This window comes from Leuresthes tenuis, unplaced genomic scaffold (genome assembly GCF_036924035.1).
Source record: "Leuresthes tenuis unplaced genomic scaffold, fLeuTen1.0.hap1 SCAF_16, whole genome shotgun sequence".
In the NCBI taxonomy this organism is placed as follows: domain Eukaryota; kingdom Metazoa; phylum Chordata; class Actinopteri; order Atheriniformes; family Atherinopsidae; genus Leuresthes; species Leuresthes tenuis.
Genome location: NW_027325370.1, coordinates 19,139,863 through 19,160,067, shown reverse-complemented (window position 1 = coordinate 19,160,067; position 20,205 = coordinate 19,139,863). Strand labels below are relative to the sequence as shown.

The following is a 20,205-nucleotide window of genomic DNA, read 5'->3' as shown; positions in this document are numbered from 1 at the left end:
GGTTGGATATGGAATGAAAAAGGGGGGAAGGATTTGGAATAATGATGCTCATGTGAAGGAACCAGAAGCAGACCATGTGAAAAATTCTTTGGATGGAGACATTTCCTTTAACTGAGTGAGGTCAGTTAAAGGAAAAGATCATACTCCTTTGTCTCACCCAGGAAGTTGGAGTTTTTGAGGATATGCAGTTGGCGGTGAAGCTGCTCTGAAGTAAGGTTCAGTTCTTTAGCTTCTCTCTCCAGGGCACTCAGCTCCTTGCTCGCCTCAGAGTTGCTGTCCTGGACAATTGTTAAGTCTCCTTCCAGGCGGTTTAAGCTATCAGTGGTCTCACCAATCTGTGCCCTATGGGACATGAAAAGCATGTAGAGTAAACAATAAGAGATCTACCAATGGGATTAATTTTTCATTAACCATATTTTTGATACAGACAGAACAGCTCCATTCACATTAAAATACGGAGGAAACTAACTGCTATACCTAAGATCTTCAATGAGCTCCATTAGGGTAGCGACGGCTGTAGCGGTGGTGTTGCGTGCGTTGACAATGCCCTGAGCTTGTGCCAGTTTCTCCTCCAGGTCTTTGAAGAATTTCTCATAAGGTCCAGTCAGTCCAGTGGTCTGAATCTCATGGGCACGCTCTGCAAGATCCTTGGTGCGCATTGCCAAGTCCTGGTAAAGGGACAAAATGGTGAAATAGAAAAGTTATAATTGACTCCAACTCATTCAGTTAATTTAGCATTCATTGACAAAGTATAAACTCCATTTTTGACATTAAAGCTGCACCTGCACAATGCGATCCCAGTCCCCGAAGCACTGGTGACAGGGCTGGCAGCTGGGGAACTGGCCAGAGAAGCCTCTGGCACACTGGTCACAGCGGACACCTGACACCCCCTGCTGGCAAACACAGTGGCCGGTCATCCGGTTGCACTGAGAGATTTCAATCCCACGCCAGTCGCAGTCACAAGCTGGGGACGGAGAAAAGGACAGCCGATATGGAAAGTTTGCAGAATTTTAGCCTTATTTTGGTGTCTGTTGGAGTGTGTGTGTGTATCATCAGTAACACAATCAAGAGGATTAATTGTCTGGTTAGCAGCTGGCATTTGAACTTTTTTTTTACCTAGTTAACTGTCTTAATTACTTTATTTTTTAACTTTGCCAGTAAACATAATATCCAACATCTATTTAGTGTTTACAGTAGCTTAACTGAACGTCCAACCAAGCAAAGATCTAAATTTCATCCATCCTTCCATCCATTTTCTAAATCCGCTTAATCGAATTGAAATTGAAATTGAAATTTCCTGCTCGCTATTGAGCGAGTGTTACATCGTGCAGGGAGGAATGAATTCCTAAAGTTGTATTTTCTCAAACCAAGCTGCCAGCTTTGCCAAGCTGTGGAATCACCACAGGTTAGTCTGTGATGTTAAGTTTAGGAGTGCCTGCTGAACAGTGTGCTCATTCTTTGTTTGTCCTCAGTGATTATGGTTCTAACCTCTGCACTGTGTCCGGGGGTCTCCCCAGTGGTTCTCCTGACAGTCTGTACAGGTCTTCCCTCCAAAGCCATCACGACATTGACACTGGCCAGTGAACTGTATGACAGACGGTGAAAAAACAGAAACAGATTATCAGATTGGTCTCAGGGGAGTTTTGTGTTTTTTTTGTGTCGTCTAAGCCACGCTGAATTGGATCATGCTATTGTTCTTCTCTTGTAATCAGGAGCATTTGTAGACAAATAGAAAGCATTTCATACCTCATTACATGAGGATGTGACAGAGTTGTTTGGATCACAGTTGCATGATTCACATCCCCGCCCGCTGGCCAGGTTCCAGTGGTTGGGGGCACAGTGGTCACACGTCAGACCTACGACATTTGGCAGACACTGGCACTGGCCTGTGGCACGCTGGCACACACAGTCCTCACGCTCCATGCACTGACTGCGCTCAGTGCCCAGGAAGTTGCATGTGCACTCTGAAACAGGTAAAGAAAAATCCCACCATCATTAAGATTTTCTGAAACACCATTTTTATTTCAGAAGACCTTGTTTTGCTGAATATTTTACTCACTTCTGCAGTTGCGTCGAGAAGCGTCCCCAAAGTAGCTGCTCTTGCAGATGTCACAGTTTGGACCCTCGGTGTTGTACAGGCATTTCCGGCACTCTCCAGTCTGCCTGTCACAAGCGTCCATGTCTGACATGTCTATGTTGTTGTTGCACTGGCAAGGCTGACAGCGCCCTCCCGGCTGAGAGGGGTTTCCATAATAACCCGGGGCGCATTCCTCACAGCGGGCCCCTAAGTTGGAAAAAAAGATAGGAGAGTAAAACTTTTAGACAGAGCAGAATTGATAAATAAATGGGATGGTGGCACAAACACTTTCATTTTCACTGGAATCATTTTTGCCATCATTTTTTTAAGTGCTCAAATGGATTGCTCAACCTGTTTTCAGGGTGTATGAAAGTGCAGGAAGCAGGAAACTTGCAGCAGAAACACATCATCTTTGTTTAAGAAAGTAATAGTGATCCATACAACTGGATTTGCCAAGTCTTAGACTGAGAAGAACATGTTCAGAGTGGTCACCGCCACTGAAAGAAATGTGTTAGTCTAACACTTGGCATAAACCATAACTGCAAAACAAGGACAATATATTAATATTGTATGTTACTTGTATAAGTTTTGTTACTAGTCATCACTCAGTGGGGTTAGGTTAACCAGTTCTCATTAGTTAAGTTTCTTTGTGGCTAGAAGGGTGGCTGTCAAGAAGCCATTCTTAAGGAAGGGAAACAGGGAGAAAAGGCTGAGCTATGCCAAATGACACAAGAAGTGGACTGAAAATCAGTGGCAACAGGTCTTATGGAGGGATGAATCCTCCCCAGAGCCCAGACCTCAACATTATTGAAGCAGTGTGGGATCATCCTGACAGAGAACGGAACAAAAGGCAGCCAACATCCAAAGAAGAGCTTTAAGATGTCCTTCAAGAAGCCTGGAGAACTATTCCTGAAGACTACTTAAAGAAATGACAGAAAGCTTGTCTAAGAGGGTTCAGGCTGTGTTGGAGAATAAAGGTTCCCAGACAAAATACTGACTTTCAAGCTCCTTAAAACTGCACAAACTCTCTTTTTGCCCAATATATTGTATCTACATTTTGCATGCACAATTTCTGCACCTATTTCCAGTTTTCCTCCAAGAGGCTCCTTAAAGATAATGTCACCACAGTCTCATGCTATGCACCAAATAACATATTCCACGCTTTGCTTTTTATTCTGCTTAGCTGCATCTGTATCACACTTCACATGAAAGCGACCGCAATGGTCAGACAGATGACTGGATTCTTTCGCCGCTTAATTATCAACGTTGTCTTGGTATATATAGTTTGCTATCCTATAAATTGGGCTCTAAAGAAACAACATTTGGCATGTCTTATTTGACATGTCCAATTCAAGCAAGAACTGGAATAAAGACATTCATTAGAGAAAGGCAGAAGGAAAACATGGCAAGAAGTAAAAAGTAGGGCTGTCTTGGCAGCATAAATTCTGAGGTCCACAGAAAGTTAGATTAAACCGAAAGTTTAATGGAAGACAAGAATGAAAGAGAAAGGGCAAAGGGAGGTGAAGTGGCAAATGTGTACAAAAAGGAAATGTCGCATTTTACATTTTCTTCAAACCTTTCAAGTCAACTACCTGTCTGTGTAGACGTATAAAGGTCAGCACCGTAAAGCTTAATCTTAATAGAAATTTGACATTTGAGGGTGACAAGCCATCAGCAGTGCTCCATTGGGCTTCAGAAAAAGGTGAGATAAACGTGTTTCACTGTGATGTATGGCTATAATGCTGTCACAGTGACTTCTTGACATCGGCCAACACCATTCATTCACAGCTGAGCAGTTAAACAGAATCCAAACTCTAGAAACAGAAGCTGACCCAGACTCACATTCCACCAACATTACCCTTCCTTTTTTATTTGAATCATTCTGGGTCAGGTCCTTGTTTTAAGTACATTCAGACAGACCTGGATCAAATTTTGTTTTTGATTTAGTTAATCTTTAGGCACAATTAGCTGTGCCTTTAGCGCCATACAAAACACGGACAGTCAAAGAAAAGATGAACAGGATTTGACATGCTTTGAGCCAGGTCTGACACAGGAGTGCACCATGGCACAGCACCGTTGCTGATGCCATGCATGGGAAGGACTGGTGGAGGGGAGAGTGGGGTAGGTGGATGGAAAAAAACGAGGAGAGGGGGGTGAAGAAGGGAGGGGGGTCAACCATTATTACTCACGCTTAAAAACAGTCGCCCCGGAGCGTTTAACAATCCCTGTGCCAGTAGTACGGGGGAGGGAGGAAATGACATGTTACCATTCACCAGAACCCACAGAGAAACATCATTCTTACCTCATTTGAATAACAACCCTTTTTCCTGGACACATATGGAACAATATTAAAGTTTTATTCCAAAAAAAGCAACTTTCATCTTAGAGTGATCCAAAGAGGTGCACTTTGGCTTAATGAGACACGCCACAAACACAATTTACACTAAAACTAAGATTCTCAGATCTTTTTTATTTTGGCACAGGGAAGCTGCTAGCGGCAGTCAATCATGGTCAACAACAGGAAGTTAAAAGGTCTTGCTACTGTAAATTAAGACATTTTGAAACGTTTAGCATCACTGAATTAATTATCTAACAGGGTGTATTCACATATTTGAGCCTGCATGTACAAAATCTATTGTGTGTTGATGCTTTATCTTTTTCTAAGACAGAGACGGTTGTACTGTTTTAGGTTTACCTGTGTAACCCTGGTTACAGTTGCAGATTATTTGTCGGTTACGGATGTCCTGGTAGCAGGACGCAGCAAAGTGGCGTCCGCTGTTGGGTCCATCCGGACAGGGGCATGGACGGCACTGACCACCAGATGCTAAACCCAAACCTGGGTTACCGTAAAAACCATTGGCACATCTACAGAAATGACAAAGAAGAAAATTTTACTTTTAAAGTGACTGAACCAATAAAAGTGCAGATATGGGCTTTTTTTCAGTCGACACAACTGACCTTTAATCTAACTAAAATGAATCTACTTGATGTCAAGATTATGACTGCAACCCTCCCTGGGAACATTCTTAATCATATTTTATTGAAACTAACAAAAAGAACAACAATATGCTGTCAACTTATGCACTATATTAAGCTTATATGTATTTGTATTTGTCTTTGTTTGTGTTTGCATATTTTTAATTTTAATTGTTGAAATTGTTAAAAAAATGCAGCAAGTGTTTGGAAACAGGTTATGCAAATCAATACTTAAATATCCAGGTACACAGCTACTTGTGGCTACCAGGCTCTGCTGTCTTTGAATATACTGTTTCATGATTTAGGGTTGTTGGTCGATCAAGTAATTTCTGCTCTTTGTCATTTAATCATTCTGTGAACAAAACAGTTTCAAAACAGTTTTATTTTTTTCATTAAGATCCCTTCTTAAAATGCATCTGTTGTCTATGTATTATTTGTTTCTGACAGCATACAGAAAAATTCACATGAACTAGGATTGGAACATCACCTTTCACAATTGTCTCCACCAGTGTTGTCCCTGCAGTTGATGCAGGCCCCTGTCCTTTGGTCACAGTGGTCTGCGTGTCCGTTACACTGACAAGGCCGGCAATTGGGGAAGCCCCAGTGACCTCCTTGACATCCATCGCATCGCTGACCAAATGCTCCAGGACGACACTGGCACTGACCAGTAAACTTGTCGCAAAGTCGAGTGACGGACCCTTCTAAGCTGCAACCGCAGGCTGGACCGGAGGAGGCCAAGGATAGCAGGGGAGTATGGGAAGAAGGAGTTCACAAGCACAGCAGAGGGCACCACTACCACATCATATAACTCATGAAAAAGGACAGCACATGTAGCAATGTAAGAATAAAGTTGCATGCAAATATTGCCAACGGACACGATTCATATTCTGGTGGAAACTGCTGTTTTGATATTTGATAAGTAATTGTTCAGGAAAGCATAGTGAGTTCAACATTTTGAGTTACTCAGCCAAGTTCCAGATGAGTTTCCAAAAGAGTTTCTCACATATGCAGCCTGAGGGTCCAAAACCATAAGTTCCGGGTGCACACTGGTCACAGCGTCGACCAATCACATTGGACCTGCAGCTACACTGGCCCCCACGGACATCACATATGGAGCTGACGGACCCCTGAGGGTCACAATTACAAGCTGGAAGACAAAAAAAAAAAGCCGGCATGAATTAATTTAACCAGAACAGACACACTGTCAATGATTACAATTTGAGATGAGAGGAAACCAATCAAGGCTAATAACAGATCATATGGAACAAGTCATACATATGTCAGTCATCAGCCTTTAGCAATTTAACACAACATTTTACAACATTCAGCAATTTGGATGGAACTAATATGATATAATGTTGTTTTACACTGAAAATGTGGAGACACTCTTTAATTCCAGCTTGTTTTTGTCTGATAATGTATTGATTTTGGCAAAAGTAATGAACAGTATGTCATCACAAATTCTTGAGATTGATTTCCCAGTGGATCCTGAAATCTGAAGACTGCTTAACACCACCTAAAATGGTGTCACCGCAGTGCCTTTTATCAACAAAAAGTGCCAAATCAAAATTGTTGAAACTAAACATTGTATTGAGCAAAAGTACGTCAAACATAGAGAATAGGAATGTATGTCACACCATGTTGTCCATTACATTGGTTAACTAAAACTGTTGTCTTTTTAGTTTTTGTCCTGTTTGGATAAAGATGGTCAAATCTGGTGGGAGAAGGAAAGAACTGGAGGAGAAAAAGAAGGAAAAAGATGCACCTTATCAGGAGAAACCATGCTGCTGAATGCAAAATCTGCTGATCAACTAGCTGATATTGAGCTGAAATCTGGTCCCCCTGCAATCTTAAATTTCCTTTTCTGATGACTGTATCACAGTATCAAAATTAAATATTATACTTCCAGATACATACAGAGTTGTGTTTATTTTATGTAGGCACAAGCAGTGGAGTCACTATAGCGATAATAAAGATGTGTTTTACTCATGAAAAGTTTGTTGTTTTTACATGCAGTGGACAGATAGGTTTACTGTGTGATTATCACGAGTAGAAATGGAATTAGATATGATGTTAGAGGCTGATGCTACATTTCCATCAAAGAAATACCATCCTGAAGTTTGAATTCAGGATCTGTGCACACAAAAGACACCCTCAGAGCAAACACGAATACAATATGGTGTCCAAACAAGCTGACGTGTGACATCAATTCCAAATTCTCTTTTGGCTGATAAAAAAGAATGAATCCTTTATCAAACTGCAGCTGCCAATAATGATCATATGAAACAAAATCATCAGAACCAGACTGTCTGTGTGACTCTGTGTAAATCGTATTTCATTACACTTTAGTTGAATTCTTATTCATTATTTTCACCTGACATCCGTAGGTACCTTTTTTTTGTTCAATGAACAAACATAAAACAATAAATTTGTCAAAAATAAATGAGAAAAATATGTATTGTTGTAAGGTCCCAAAGCCTTCACCACTAAACATTCTACACACACAAACAAGATAAAAGTGTTTTTCATGATCCCTCGTTTACTCACGCAGAGCCCCGTCATTGATAATGGCCGACATGCTGCTGATCAGCTTGGCACAGGTGTCGCTCATCTGTGGGTGGATCACGCTCTTTGCCCCCTCGTGGCAGCGGTACCTCTCATACGTCTGCTTCCTGACATTAGAGGCAGGATCCCCCGCGTTGAACATCTCCATGGAGGAGTGACGCGGCATCAGCCCGATCTGGAGAAGAAAGATTTATGAAACGGGAATAATAGAGAGTGGAATTATTTTTTTCAAAAGCCAGGCACTCATTTGAGAAGGTTTGAAGAAGAAATTTGTCTCACAGAGTCAACAAGGAGAACCGCAAATGATCCACCATTGAGGATACTGTTGGCATCTTGATATCGTGTGAACTCAAAGCGAAGGGTATAGGTCATATCTCTCTCCAGACAGATGGGCTGAGGAGGCACCAAAAACCTGGAGAGGAAACAATCGGTACACAGTTTACATTAACTTTGGTATAGATATGCTATAACTATTACGTTGTGATTGTTTGAGTCAAGACACCTGGCCCCAGCTGGCAGAGAGACAATGAGCCTGTCATCATCTGGGATGGTGTTTCCACATGGGCTGCTCGTAGGAATTGGACCCGGCCGGATCACTGTTATCCGTACGTCCTCCCAGTCCCGGGGCATCTAGCAAAAATTAATGTGTATGGTAGGTATGACAGTAGTAAAAGGGTTACAAATAAGGATTCTATTCTATCAACAAATACACAGACCTGTGATTCGTAGCGAATAAGCAAATCATATTCCATGGAGTAAGGTATGTTACTGATAAGGAACTCCAGGGTGCCACCCTCTGGCACCCGGACGAATCCTATATCTGTCCACGTGGAAGGGCGACCAGGCTGATACTCCCTGGTCTCCACAGTACAGCCCTGTGAATACACAGAAAGAAATTAGTCTTCAAAATAATGTTCATCCTTAAGATGCTCAACACAAATGTGAGCTTAGAGTTTAGGCAGCCTCACCTGTCCCATTTTGGCAAATTCAGCCTCATAAAGAAAGTGATCCAGAGCCATGAAAAAATATCCAAACTCCACCTGCGTACACTGGCGTCCTGTCAGGTGGCTGCGGCAGCGACACTGTCCATTCTCCGTGGAGCATCTAAGAAAAATACATACAGTTGTTACTACACTGACACATTTTCCCAAAGGTATTTCTCGACAAACGTTTAAGTGTCAGCAACAATGCTAGCCACACTACAGGTATAAAGGGCTTAATGTTCTCCGTGTAGTTTGTGTGTGAGGGTGCTGTTGATGATGGGAATGTTGTCAGTTTTGCAGCAACTCCGCCATAAACCAAAGTCTGTCGGAATTGAATGGTTCATTTTGACATGTAGTAAAATTCTAAACATGGCTAGAATCATCCTGAACAATTCATGATTTAACAGTCCAAGCTAAAGATTAAGAGGTATCTGTCTCTTCAATAAAAAGTCAGAATCCTTTTGCAACTTTTACAACCGTTTGGCAAGAAACATTCTCTCAAAGAGCTGCTTTAAGTACCACAAGCAGACTGAGGAAAAAGAAATGGAGCTGAAAACATTAACACGCTGTTAAATCTGGTACAGTTGTGGGTGAATTGATCTATCACGGCAGCGAGAGTGAGGATCAAAACATGGATTTCTGCCTGCGAGGGGCCTCTTGTTCATGCCAAAGGCAGCTGAGATTCATGACTACAGTATTTAGACCTGTCTTCAGTGGCAAAATGGATTTCTCATGAAATAAATTAAACTTGTGATCATAACATAAACGTATGGGCTGTGACATTATCGAAGAGAAATAAAAGTTTTAAGAAAATGTTGAATGAGGAATGCAAAATAGGAATTTAGAAAAATGATAAATCTTCTTTGTCTCACATTTCAATTTCAATTCAGTTTTAGTAATATAGCACCAAATCACAACAAATGCCATCTAAAGCCACTTGACATGTGGTCAGTGGAGAAGGGATAAGACAGAACGTAATCTCTTGAATAGGTTAGATTTCACATAAACACATATTTTTCTGGCTATTTTTTTAATCTGTACAGAATCAGACATGCGGAGGAATGATGCAGAAATGTAAAGTTGCAGAAGAAACTTCAGCTCGCTCCACTGAAGAATGGACAGATGACCAGCCTCAGCGTTTAAAACAATTTAAAACATGATTTGCTTTATTACTCTCCCTATTTCATGGTAACCTACTTTAGTGAGTGGATGGTAAATGTTGAAACAGGGATTATGGTGAATCTGGGTCAGGATTGTAAAGTTGGATTAACAAAGGTTCCTTGGCCAACATACTTTTGTGGCTATGACATCAGAATACAACTATTTATTCAAAGTAAACCCAGAGCCAAAGCTAAATAATATACCCTCTGTGCGATTGAAGCCAGTAAACCTGAGCCCAGATCTATTTTGGTGTTAGAAATACAGTTCTCAATATTATATTTAAAAAAATAAAAACATCTGCAAGGGGCAACCAAGCTGTATAAGAAGGACTTTGGAAGTCCTGACTGAAGCTACAGCGCCACTCACTGATTGTCGAGAGCTGCTCCGATGTCACACTCGCAGCCTCTGCAGCCGCTGAGGTCGTGGCTCAGTCCCCAGTGTTCTGGCTGGAATCACAGGACAGAGGGTGATTGACAGATGCACACAGAAGTTGAACAGCTGCCATTACAGGCCGAAGAGAACGTTAACTGTAGTTTGCCTGCAATGACTGAGTGACTCATGCATACTGTCCTGCTCCCTAATCCAGTAAAAATATTTGGTCAACAATTAAAAATTTTTAACTCGTATGATTAGGTTAATGTTTTTGTACTTTGTAGAATTGTCTTTTCCATTCGTGTTATATAAGTAAGAATCTGTTTTTGTATAACTCAGCTAAAGTTTTTGCAACAGAAACTTTCCATCCATCAGTCTACAGTGATATGAAGGTCTGTTTTTAGGTGTATATAAATTTTATTTTACTGCTCTTTACAACTACTGACTTACTACTCCCTAAGAGAGACAGTAGGGCAGTAAATCAACTGCTCCCCCTCAGTCAGGCCTTTTTTTAAATAGTCAATGTGCACTGATGCATGTAATATGACCTATATTCAGATTACCCACACTGCCAGTAAAGGACTTTCCCTCTTTATTGGGATCTTTAATTATCAGGTTTTTTCCTCTATTGACATTATTGTTTCTAAACTTTTCATGGGACTTCATCATCAGGATCCACTTTCGGACAACTTCCAGGCATAACCATTTTAGGCTTGCTGTAAGCCACACCAAACGGACAAGCCTCAAATCCCTGAGCTAAATTTAGTTACACGACCCAGGCAGGAGATCACATTCCTGCCCACACTATTCCTGGCTGAGTAGGTTTGGGACAAGAGGCTGAATTATAACAGGAAAATCATCACCTCAGCTAACAGCTCAGGCTGCTGGGCAAAGAGGGTGAGAAACAAACACGTAAAAGAAACCCAGCAAAAAGGAAAAAGGAAATGTACGTCGGTGCTTAAACTAGTATGGAATAGTTTAATATCAAACCCAACATGATTACGTGACAAAAGTAGATCAAAGGAAATAGGCTGCGTGTCATTCTCATGCTGTTTTCTGTCTACCTCTATAATAACAACCTGATCTCATGACAGATCAGGGAATAGATACACTGGATAACAGAAAAATGCTGCAGTTTCACAATAGATGCTCAAGAATTGTACAAATACTACATTTTCCTTAACCTGCTACACAGGAGCAGGTTGAGCTTTGATACATTATCGTGTCATCGTTCTACATCTGCATGGGTCCTGTAAGGTCAACTCTCCACTTTGTGCGACTATTGATTTGGCCACAAACTCTTTTAAAAAGGAAGGAGGGCGTGGCAAAGGGTGTTTATGTTGTTTACATTGTTTTCCTCAGTCCTTTCACTTTTCTGCTCCCCCTCCCATTTGTTAATCCTTACTCTTATAATTTGCTCTCATCCACAAATGGTTCGGGTTAGGATTTAAAAGTACATGGGCCAGGATTAAGCTACATGCTTATGTTTTGGGCACTTGTTGCATGTTTTCTGATGAGACTTGGCTATCAAATAAAAGCAAAATAGCAACAAAAAAGAATTTTTGAGAATTTAAAAAAAAAAGGAAACAGTGTTATTCATGGGTAAGAAGGCCAGTAAAGAAGCAGAACACATTATCACCACTAGAGTGTGTGAGGACTGCAGAGAAACCGAGAAAGAAAAAGATACAGTGGATATTTCCCACTTAAGACAGGGCTAAAATATCCTTTTTGTAACATCTTACCAGACACTGGTCACAGCTGCGTCCTGTGACGAGACGCTTGCAGAAGCAGTCTCCGCTGACTGGGTCACACTGTGAGCTACCTGACACTGTTCCTCTATGATCACACTGGCAAGCTGGAGGTTAGAGGCACATGGTGGGTTGTAAAATCTGAAGATGAATAATTACTTACTACAGCACATTAAAAAGAGTTTTCTCTCTTATAGCTACAACCATGTTTTACTGTTAATATGAATTCTCAAAACAGAGACCTATCAGATCCGTCACCAAAATACAAAGACACAAAGAGAGTAGCTGATTGTTTTATTCTCGACTGGTTGTTCACTGCACGGTCATAACAGAAAGTGTACTCACGCTGGCATCCCTGAGGGTTGTCTGCGCTCAGACCAAAGAAGCCAGTTTTGCACTTGTCGCAGCGCGGCCCTTCGACGTTAGGCTTGCAGCGGCACTGACCTGCCACCATGCCAAGCGAAGGGTCGGTGTGGCTGTCACACATCCCTCCATTCTGCGAACCATCCGGATCACAATCACAAGCTGTGGGGCGGACACGTAAAGGTTAAGTTTGAATTCTTATGTATGTGCACTGAAAAGGGGAAAATGGATAAAAAAAAAACTTTCTGGCTCAAGGAACATGATTTAAAGGGTCCAGTGATTCTCAACAAATTATGAACCCTGACAAGGACATCCACTCTATCCCGATTTACTTCTAACTTCTTGGGATTAAATGAATCCATCAATTTCTAACTTTATCATTATTAGCTCTGGAATGTATAGAAGTATGACTTGGGAAGTCACTCTCCAAAGAAAAGATATCATGTGTGCAAGACATTTTTAAAGAATCTAATCTCTTTTTTTTTAATAAAAAAGTGATACATTGGGCTAAAAATGTGTCTTATGGGAAGCACACCTGGTATGTCTAGGCCTGGAATAGGTAACTATCTGCTGGCTGTTTGGCAACCTTGACATTGAACAAAAAAACCAACCAAGTTGTAAAATAACAAATAGTCATTTTTATGTTTTGCTTAGATGAACAGATTATTTCTAACCCCTGCTACATAGTTGTGGATTGTTGAAAGGCTGACTGCATTTATGAATTCTAAAGAATATTCAAATCATGTTATCAACCAAAATATTACAGCAACGTTGTTCAGACCATTTAGTTTTAGAGTTGCATATTATGGCACTTTTAAGCAACATTGCAAGTAGTTTCTCCTCTTTCCAATCCTTGTGCGAAGCAAATCTATCAGGCAGAACAGTTCATATACATATAACCTCTTTAAAAAAGTCTTTCAGTAACAGAAGCATCAATGAATAAGTTGCACATGCTCACCTATGCAAACTCGTGGATCTTTCATATCCCGGCTGGGGTCTTTGTAGTAAAAGACTTTGCATGTCTCACAGTTGCGTCCCATCGTGTTGTGCTGACAGTCATCGCACACTCCTCCGCTGATATTTCCCGTGGCCAAATACACCGCCATGTCAAAGTGGCACAGGTTCGAGTGGCTATTACAGTTACACTCTACAAAGTAAAGGACATTCATAAAAAGCAAACCAGCCACAGCTCATGTATTATTATTCTGCTTCTCGACGTATTAAAAAGTAACCAGATTCATTTATTATCAGACTCACTCTTGCAGGCATTTGTGTTGCGTCCCTCAGCTGGCCTCCAGGGCAGATCATTGTAGAAGTCATCACACTGCTCACAGTTCAAACCCTTGGTGTTATGGTTGCATACACATCTGCCATGAACCTTAAAAGTTGTAAGGGAGGACAGGGGAAGTTAAGGAGGGAAAAAAGTAAGAAAACTGCCTTTCACGCTCCATATGTGAATCTTCATCACTCACCATTCCTTCTATGTCATTCCTGATGCCTTCAATGGGGGCACACTCTGAGGCGTGACCATAGCAAAAGCAGTTTCCACGCACGACAAGCTCATATATGGCATAGTAATACTTCTCTTTGATTTCAGCTCTGGGGTCCAGCAGGTTGTCTCCCAGTGTGTGAAGTTTAGTGAAGTTCACTCTTAAGTTGGTGATCTTGAGCTGGTCTGATGGAAAAAAGACGATGCAGACGCTCAAAAAAGGCATTCTTTAATGTAAACACTTTAAGATTACGGTTACACGAAGACTGCTGCTGGTATTTGACAGTTGCATGACACTGAAGCTGAAGTAATTTGCAGCAATTCCTTTGTCTAAGTAAAAAAAGGCATGTAGTCACACAGGACTTCACAAACCACAACTGTTCCTGGAAGAGGATGTCTACCAGTGGAGCATGATGGAGCTGGTTGTGTGGAAAAGCATTATGGGTGAACAACAGTGTGAGATTAGTTTGCCATCAGTGTTTAGCTGATTACGCTATATTTCAGTTGGAGCATGAAGAAACGAGAAGGAGACGTGTTAAACTGTGTTATTTCCTTAATTATTCTAACATTTTAGATTTTTTATTTAGATATTTTGGGTGATTACCATACTATGTAGCTACTGTATAAAAAGGGCTATGATATGCGTCTGCTGTTTAAGTCAAACAATAAATAACAATTCAAATGAAATAATAACCAAGTAGGATCCTTAGAAGTGTATGGTCTCTTTCTTCTTTGTGTTACTCTGACATGGATACTAGCTTGCATGGAGACTCTGTCCACAAAGATGCACAAAGATGAAGTTTCAGACTGAGTATATAATTTTCTATGGACAGAAGGAATGACACAACTGTGGAATGCAGGCAAGCCAATATTCTTATGATGAACCTGACAAAAACAAATCTTTTAATTTCTCCACCATATCAAGTAATTCCCAATAAATGCCAAAGCTAACATTCTGATAAAGCCATTTTCCAGCATAAACACTGAGAATTAAGTGCAGACTTTGTCCACAGTTTTGTTCTCAAGTGTACCTCATTGCAAGAGATTCTCCATGTAAGAGGAGCTTTTATTATAGAAAAAACTCAACAGTAGAACCTGTGGAAATTATTTGTTGTTTTTTTGTGTGTGTGGCAGTAGCAGAGTGACAGTTCAGTCTCCTCCTCTGTCCATATTGATGTCTGTCATTGTGATGAAATCAGTACTTAGGTACATGCTTTTGGATGTATTTGCAGTACTGACCAGTAAGTGAAAAGCAAAAATACAGGTCAGAAAAAAAGAACATGAGACTGTTTTTTAGCCAGCAACATTTGGGTATTTAGCTAGCACACTTACTTGGTGTAAATGCTCTGCAGGATTAGCTGCAGTATTCACACATGGCCTCACTAGGTCATTCACCGCATTCTTGTCAAGGTGAAACACTAGAAAAGCTATGGATAAAATGTTTTGGATGCTTGTGTTCTCACATGCAGCCCCTCTTAAACATTTTAAGAAAACTGCAGGGCTGCAGTGCATGGTGGAAAAAGCTATTGTGCCAATGCTAATATTGCAATGTTTAATAGGTTATAATGTCTCTCATCTTAGCTGATAGCATGTTAGACTTTGCTTACTGATAAAAGCCAAGAAGAGAAGTGAGACTAAAAGTAAAAGCATTCGAGCTTTTTGCTCTGTCTTCATTTGCATTGGTTTTTTTAACATTAGATTTTCAGTCATATATCATGTAGTCAGTATGTTTTATGTTCATACTGCGCTTTTATTGAGTTACCGATAGTTCTCTTGTCTATTTCAGATTATTTAGAAGAGCAGAGCCTGTTCTATCCAATCCATTTGTGTAACCCTTTGTTACAAATGGTAAAATCCTCAACATAGTTGGCATATGTAGGTCCCTTTGACTTAACAGTCTCTCCATGTATTCAACTTGGTTTCATCTTTAAACTTATATGAACACAAAAGCACCATTCAAATATCATTTTGTGACTTTTGGGCACATTTCCAGACAGATGGGAGAAAAAATGATAGACAATGATAGAGTGAGGTGTTGAGACGGTTCCTCCCTCATCCTGTTCCTTTATCTTCTTGAACATATTTGTAAAGTTTAAATGAGAAAGATTGCTTCTTTCCAGGGAGATTTGTCAGTTTTTAAACCATTTTAATCACTCCCAAAGACAGTGAATGGAACATCCTCCACTGTTACAGTCCAGCTGTTAACAAGAAGCAGTCAGTACGCCCACACATAAACTAATGCACCACATAAGCATGTCAGCACACTTTGCACGCATTTTCATAAGGGCCCCTTATGAAGGACCTTTCCTTTCTCTGTGATATTCAATTTCTGAAACTTTCTGCTTCTCCACGGGCCCAGTTTCTCATGACAACAGCAAAGAAAATTCTTAATATAGCCATATTATCTGTACAATAAACCTGTTTTTCTGAGAGGAATTCTGAAGCAATCCAATCCTTTCAATTAGCAAATGAGGCAGAAAATTACATGGTAATTTTGGTAGTTTTTTAGTAATCATTATCAACAGGATGATTCTAATTATGATCACTGAGGAGATTAGTAATTTACACAACAGCTGTATATTCCATTGAGTCCTCTTTACTGACTGTTCTTCCTACAGGGTTTACAAACTCTTAGCTTCCTGGTGTTTTCTGTCATTCTAAATCCTGCTGGAGTTCAAGCAGCAGAGTTACAATAAGACTGATGAAATTAATTCTCTTCCAGCTCTGATTCTGCCATGCTGGCTTTTATCTGCAGTAACATAATCGCACTCTGACAGACAGGAGCTTATTCGTGCAGCTCCAGAACACTAAGGCACTGTTTCTCCTCTTGCTTTAATGGCCGACTGGAGTACAGTTGTCCAACTCAGATAGAAACAAATGCAGCTGCCAGACAGCAGGCTAAGGCCTCAAAGCTGAGACTGACACGTAGTACAGTAGTACAGTATATATAACAGTGCTGGCTTTATCCACCTCCTAAACTGATGACTTCAATCAGACATATGTGACTTTAGTATTTATGTCCTTTTCAACGTAATCCAGACATGATAGCTCTTGTGATATTTGGCACTTTCTCCGCAAGAGGGAGCAGAGAGAGCGAGCTGTCCTGAGATGAATGGTTATGATACCAAAAAATGGGCAGAATGTGCTGTAAAGCCCTAATGATCATCATGAACATATAGGATGCCTGTCGCTAATTCACTCTAAAGGCACTTTTTGTCAAATTCAGATAATTTTCAGTAAATATTTTCAAAATTGACTAATTTTTCCAAATATCTGAGGGTGCATATTAAGTCCAAACATTGTAAAACATGTTTCTTTATCACATTTTGAGCAAAATGGGAAATTACTGAGTAAATACATTAATTCGAGTAAGGTGATCAAGGACTTGTAATACGCAAGCTGTGTCCCTGAACAATTTGAACAAGAACCCGTCTTCAACAAGCATTCGGAGCCATTCATAACATTTAAATTCTTAAATGAAAAAAAATGAATATTGCACATATTTTTTTTTGTAAAGAATTTGACACTAACAGCTGAGAGTAGACTCATGGTTGTTTGCAAGTGGTAACATGGTCAAAAATCTAAACTACCTGAGAAGACCTAAACTGGGTGTTTATAATTTGTGTTGACAACAGCAGACAGAAAATATGGATTGTTTAACTGTGAGGGGGTCCGAAGTCTCCACGTGGGCCAGTTCCATTGAGATACTTCTCAACAGAGAATAATTGTCTCTATTGCTGTGTTGGAAACTTAGTTAGGGTTTCTGGGAAAAGCCCTTATGTCTTGCCAGTCTAAACATAAGGGCTACGACAGCCCCTGTGGGAGAGAAACAGCTGCTTTTCACATCTCACCATGTCCTCCACATAGCAGGGCCATGTTTCACAAACCAGAGAGATGGGTTTCAACTATCCGTGATGTGTCACAGCTGGATGACAAGAGCTAATTGTGTTGAGTATGATTTATGGTGACAAATGTGACTGTTTAACTCTAAAAAAAAACCCTTTTTTATTATTCATTTCCAAAGTTTTAAGTTTAGCTGTGATACATTGATTACATTTCCCCTATTACAGTTTGGTTTACTTCACCAAAATGTCTTGTATTTTATGATTTGATTGTAAATAAAAAGTTATCTTTCTCTGGTAATTATCATGTTCTGTAACTCAACAGTTTTTATTACTTATAAAAGCAATTAGAATTCCCACTGCACGAAACTCCTATTCTCTACAGAAATCATGTCTAAATTTTAAATAATTAAAAATCAATCACATATTGTCCAACATGACCTTGATTTTTTGCATCATTGCACTGAGATATGAGTGTGACCTACTCTGGATGTTGGGGCTGTATGGATCCTCAATCCTGATGGCTGGATCCAACACTCTGTAGATGACCTAGGCCAGGAAATATAACTGTTACACATTATGCACCATAAATCCAAAAGATACACTAACGGCTTAATCAATCTGTGGACTGACACACAGTACAGTAGTGTGTCAGTAGTGGAAGGGGATGGAATCGGCTGAAAATATTTATTTATTTATATAATATTTATTCATACACTGTTCACTTTACACTGCTCATATTTTGAGGTCAGTGTTATAATTGTGTGGTTTGAAATACAGAAACTGTTACATCACCTGGGGACACTGTATTAACTATCAAAACACTGTTTGTTAGATTCAAAGCTATTATAGCGTTACAATTTTCTCCTAACATCAGACAGAGAGCAGAGGCTGAAGCTCAAACATTTGTAATCAGTTCTCTCTTGTTCATTTGGCTAGACCAGGAAAATGACGACATGCGACAGCTAACCAACGTAATAGTAAAAAAGAAAGGAGGACTGCACTGTATTTATTTTTGATCTGTCAGATGCTTCTGACCAGTTGATTTTCAGTCAAATTGATCCTGTGTCTGTCTTGACATGACTCCAGGATTTATACAGTATATATATATTGATATAACTCTTATCTTATGCTGTTGAAAAACTCCCTTGTAAACATTACTATTCAACATGGCAGAGAGACAAATTGATAGGTCATTTTAAAACTTGGGGCATAGACTGCATTCAGTCTACACCAAAATAAACTAATAGTGCTATGAAGAAAGGCACGACAGTGATGCACTTCTTATTTATCTCTGGAACAAAGCAAAAACAGTTTATTAAAGCTTAAGGCAAAATGAAGGCAAAAAACCCAAACTAAATGAAAATACATCACTCACCTCTCCCTCTGTTGATGGCTCAATGTCAGAATAGCGTGACTCACAGATGACATCATTAATGTTATGCAAAGGACCCTGGGAGACTCCAGCAAAGGAAGCAGCACAGTCATTGGCAAAGTAACGATAGACCTGCCAGGTACGGCCAAAATCTGCCGATCGCTCTATAAGCATCGCCGCTGGACGGAAAGTCTGCAAGAGAAGATTTCTTCATTTAATTTTGTTGCTAAGGTAATTTTGCTAAGATCAAGTCAATCAGTTCTCTTTTACCTTGAAGGTCATAATTAGATGAGTAAAATGAAACTCTGCTTCCAGATCCAGCTGAATGAAAACATCTGACTTTCCTGAGGAACACAGACACAGATAACATGTTAGCAAGCAATGCTAAGTTTACAGAAAACCAACTATTTATTTTACAGCCAATCACATTCAGCTAATTTGGATCAATAATTGATAAATCACTTTAACTATTAGTTTGTTGACATAAAGTGAAGGCAGTTTAAATGAAGTAGCAACTGTGGTCTTGGCTTGAGGGATGTTTTTTTTGATAGGAAAAAGTATTCAGTACTGGCAAGAGAAACATAGAGACCATGTCGGAAAAGCCCACACACTTCCTTAGCACTTAATTCTGAAGGGCCACTCTATGCTGAGGACTACTCTCGCTTCTGTTCTCTGTGTTTTATATGACTTGTGCAGCACAAAGAGGAGTTTCCTGTCCTTGCATACTCGCACATAAAAAGTGCACCTCACATAAGTTTTGCCTGAAAACTAAACGCCTTTAAAGACAACAACTTTTAAACTTCTGGGTTTAGCAGGTTTTGAAGGGTCTTAAATGAAGAGTTGATATGTTTCTATAAGTATTCAGTGGCTTTGCTAAATTAATTCTGTTTTTATTACCTTAGAATGAACCATTTATGTCAATGTGTGCAGCAGGCCATTCTACATGGGAGAACGGTCATATTTTCATTTGGATAACTACCATGATAAGGGACAATAACAGAACTGTTCAGAGGACAATGAAGAAGAAAGCCATGGAAATAGTTAATATTGCTTTTTGAGAGGTTTAAGGTAACACATTTAGGAAATTTATGATCATTCTCATCTTGCATCATGAGGCCAAGTTGCCTTTTTCTCTTCGACAGGTACTTCAGCCGACCAATATTGGTGCTTAATTGTTAGCACAGTGACTGGATGGCACTTGACATGGTTGCTATCTAAAACTTGACCGCTAGATGTCAGTAAGTAGTCTTTGTG

At 40.0% G+C, this 20,205-nt stretch overlaps 1 protein-coding gene across 1 annotated transcript in view; it reads right to left on the bottom strand.

Annotated features, from left to right (window-relative positions):
* Window positions 1-20,205, bottom strand: part of lamb2 (laminin, beta 2 (laminin S)) — a 45,630-nt gene that overhangs the window by 6,341 nt on the left and 19,084 nt on the right. The window contains exons 4-26 of the mRNA XM_072366626.1: window positions 19,222-19,295; window positions 18,955-19,143; window positions 18,062-18,125; window positions 13,718-13,920; window positions 13,503-13,623; window positions 13,204-13,392; window positions 12,228-12,407; window positions 11,877-11,989; window positions 10,129-10,208; window positions 8,587-8,722; window positions 8,335-8,493; window positions 8,121-8,248; window positions 7,898-8,030; window positions 7,601-7,793; window positions 6,057-6,200; window positions 5,541-5,772; window positions 4,773-4,942; window positions 2,060-2,284; window positions 1,747-1,964; window positions 1,489-1,585; window positions 783-964; window positions 478-668; window positions 158-342 (exon numbers count right to left, since the gene is read on the bottom strand). Of these exons, the coding sequence (XP_072222727.1) occupies window positions 158-342; window positions 478-668; window positions 783-964; window positions 1,489-1,585; window positions 1,747-1,964; window positions 2,060-2,284; window positions 4,773-4,942; window positions 5,541-5,772; window positions 6,057-6,200; window positions 7,601-7,793; window positions 7,898-8,030; window positions 8,121-8,248; window positions 8,335-8,493; window positions 8,587-8,722; window positions 10,129-10,208; window positions 11,877-11,989; window positions 12,228-12,407; window positions 13,204-13,392; window positions 13,503-13,623; window positions 13,718-13,920; window positions 18,062-18,125; window positions 18,955-19,143; window positions 19,222-19,295 (3,606 nt within the window). The remainder of the gene's footprint in view (window positions 1-157; window positions 343-477; window positions 669-782; window positions 965-1,488; window positions 1,586-1,746; window positions 1,965-2,059; window positions 2,285-4,772; window positions 4,943-5,540; window positions 5,773-6,056; window positions 6,201-7,600; window positions 7,794-7,897; window positions 8,031-8,120; window positions 8,249-8,334; window positions 8,494-8,586; window positions 8,723-10,128; window positions 10,209-11,876; window positions 11,990-12,227; window positions 12,408-13,203; window positions 13,393-13,502; window positions 13,624-13,717; window positions 13,921-18,061; window positions 18,126-18,954; window positions 19,144-19,221; window positions 19,296-20,205) is intronic.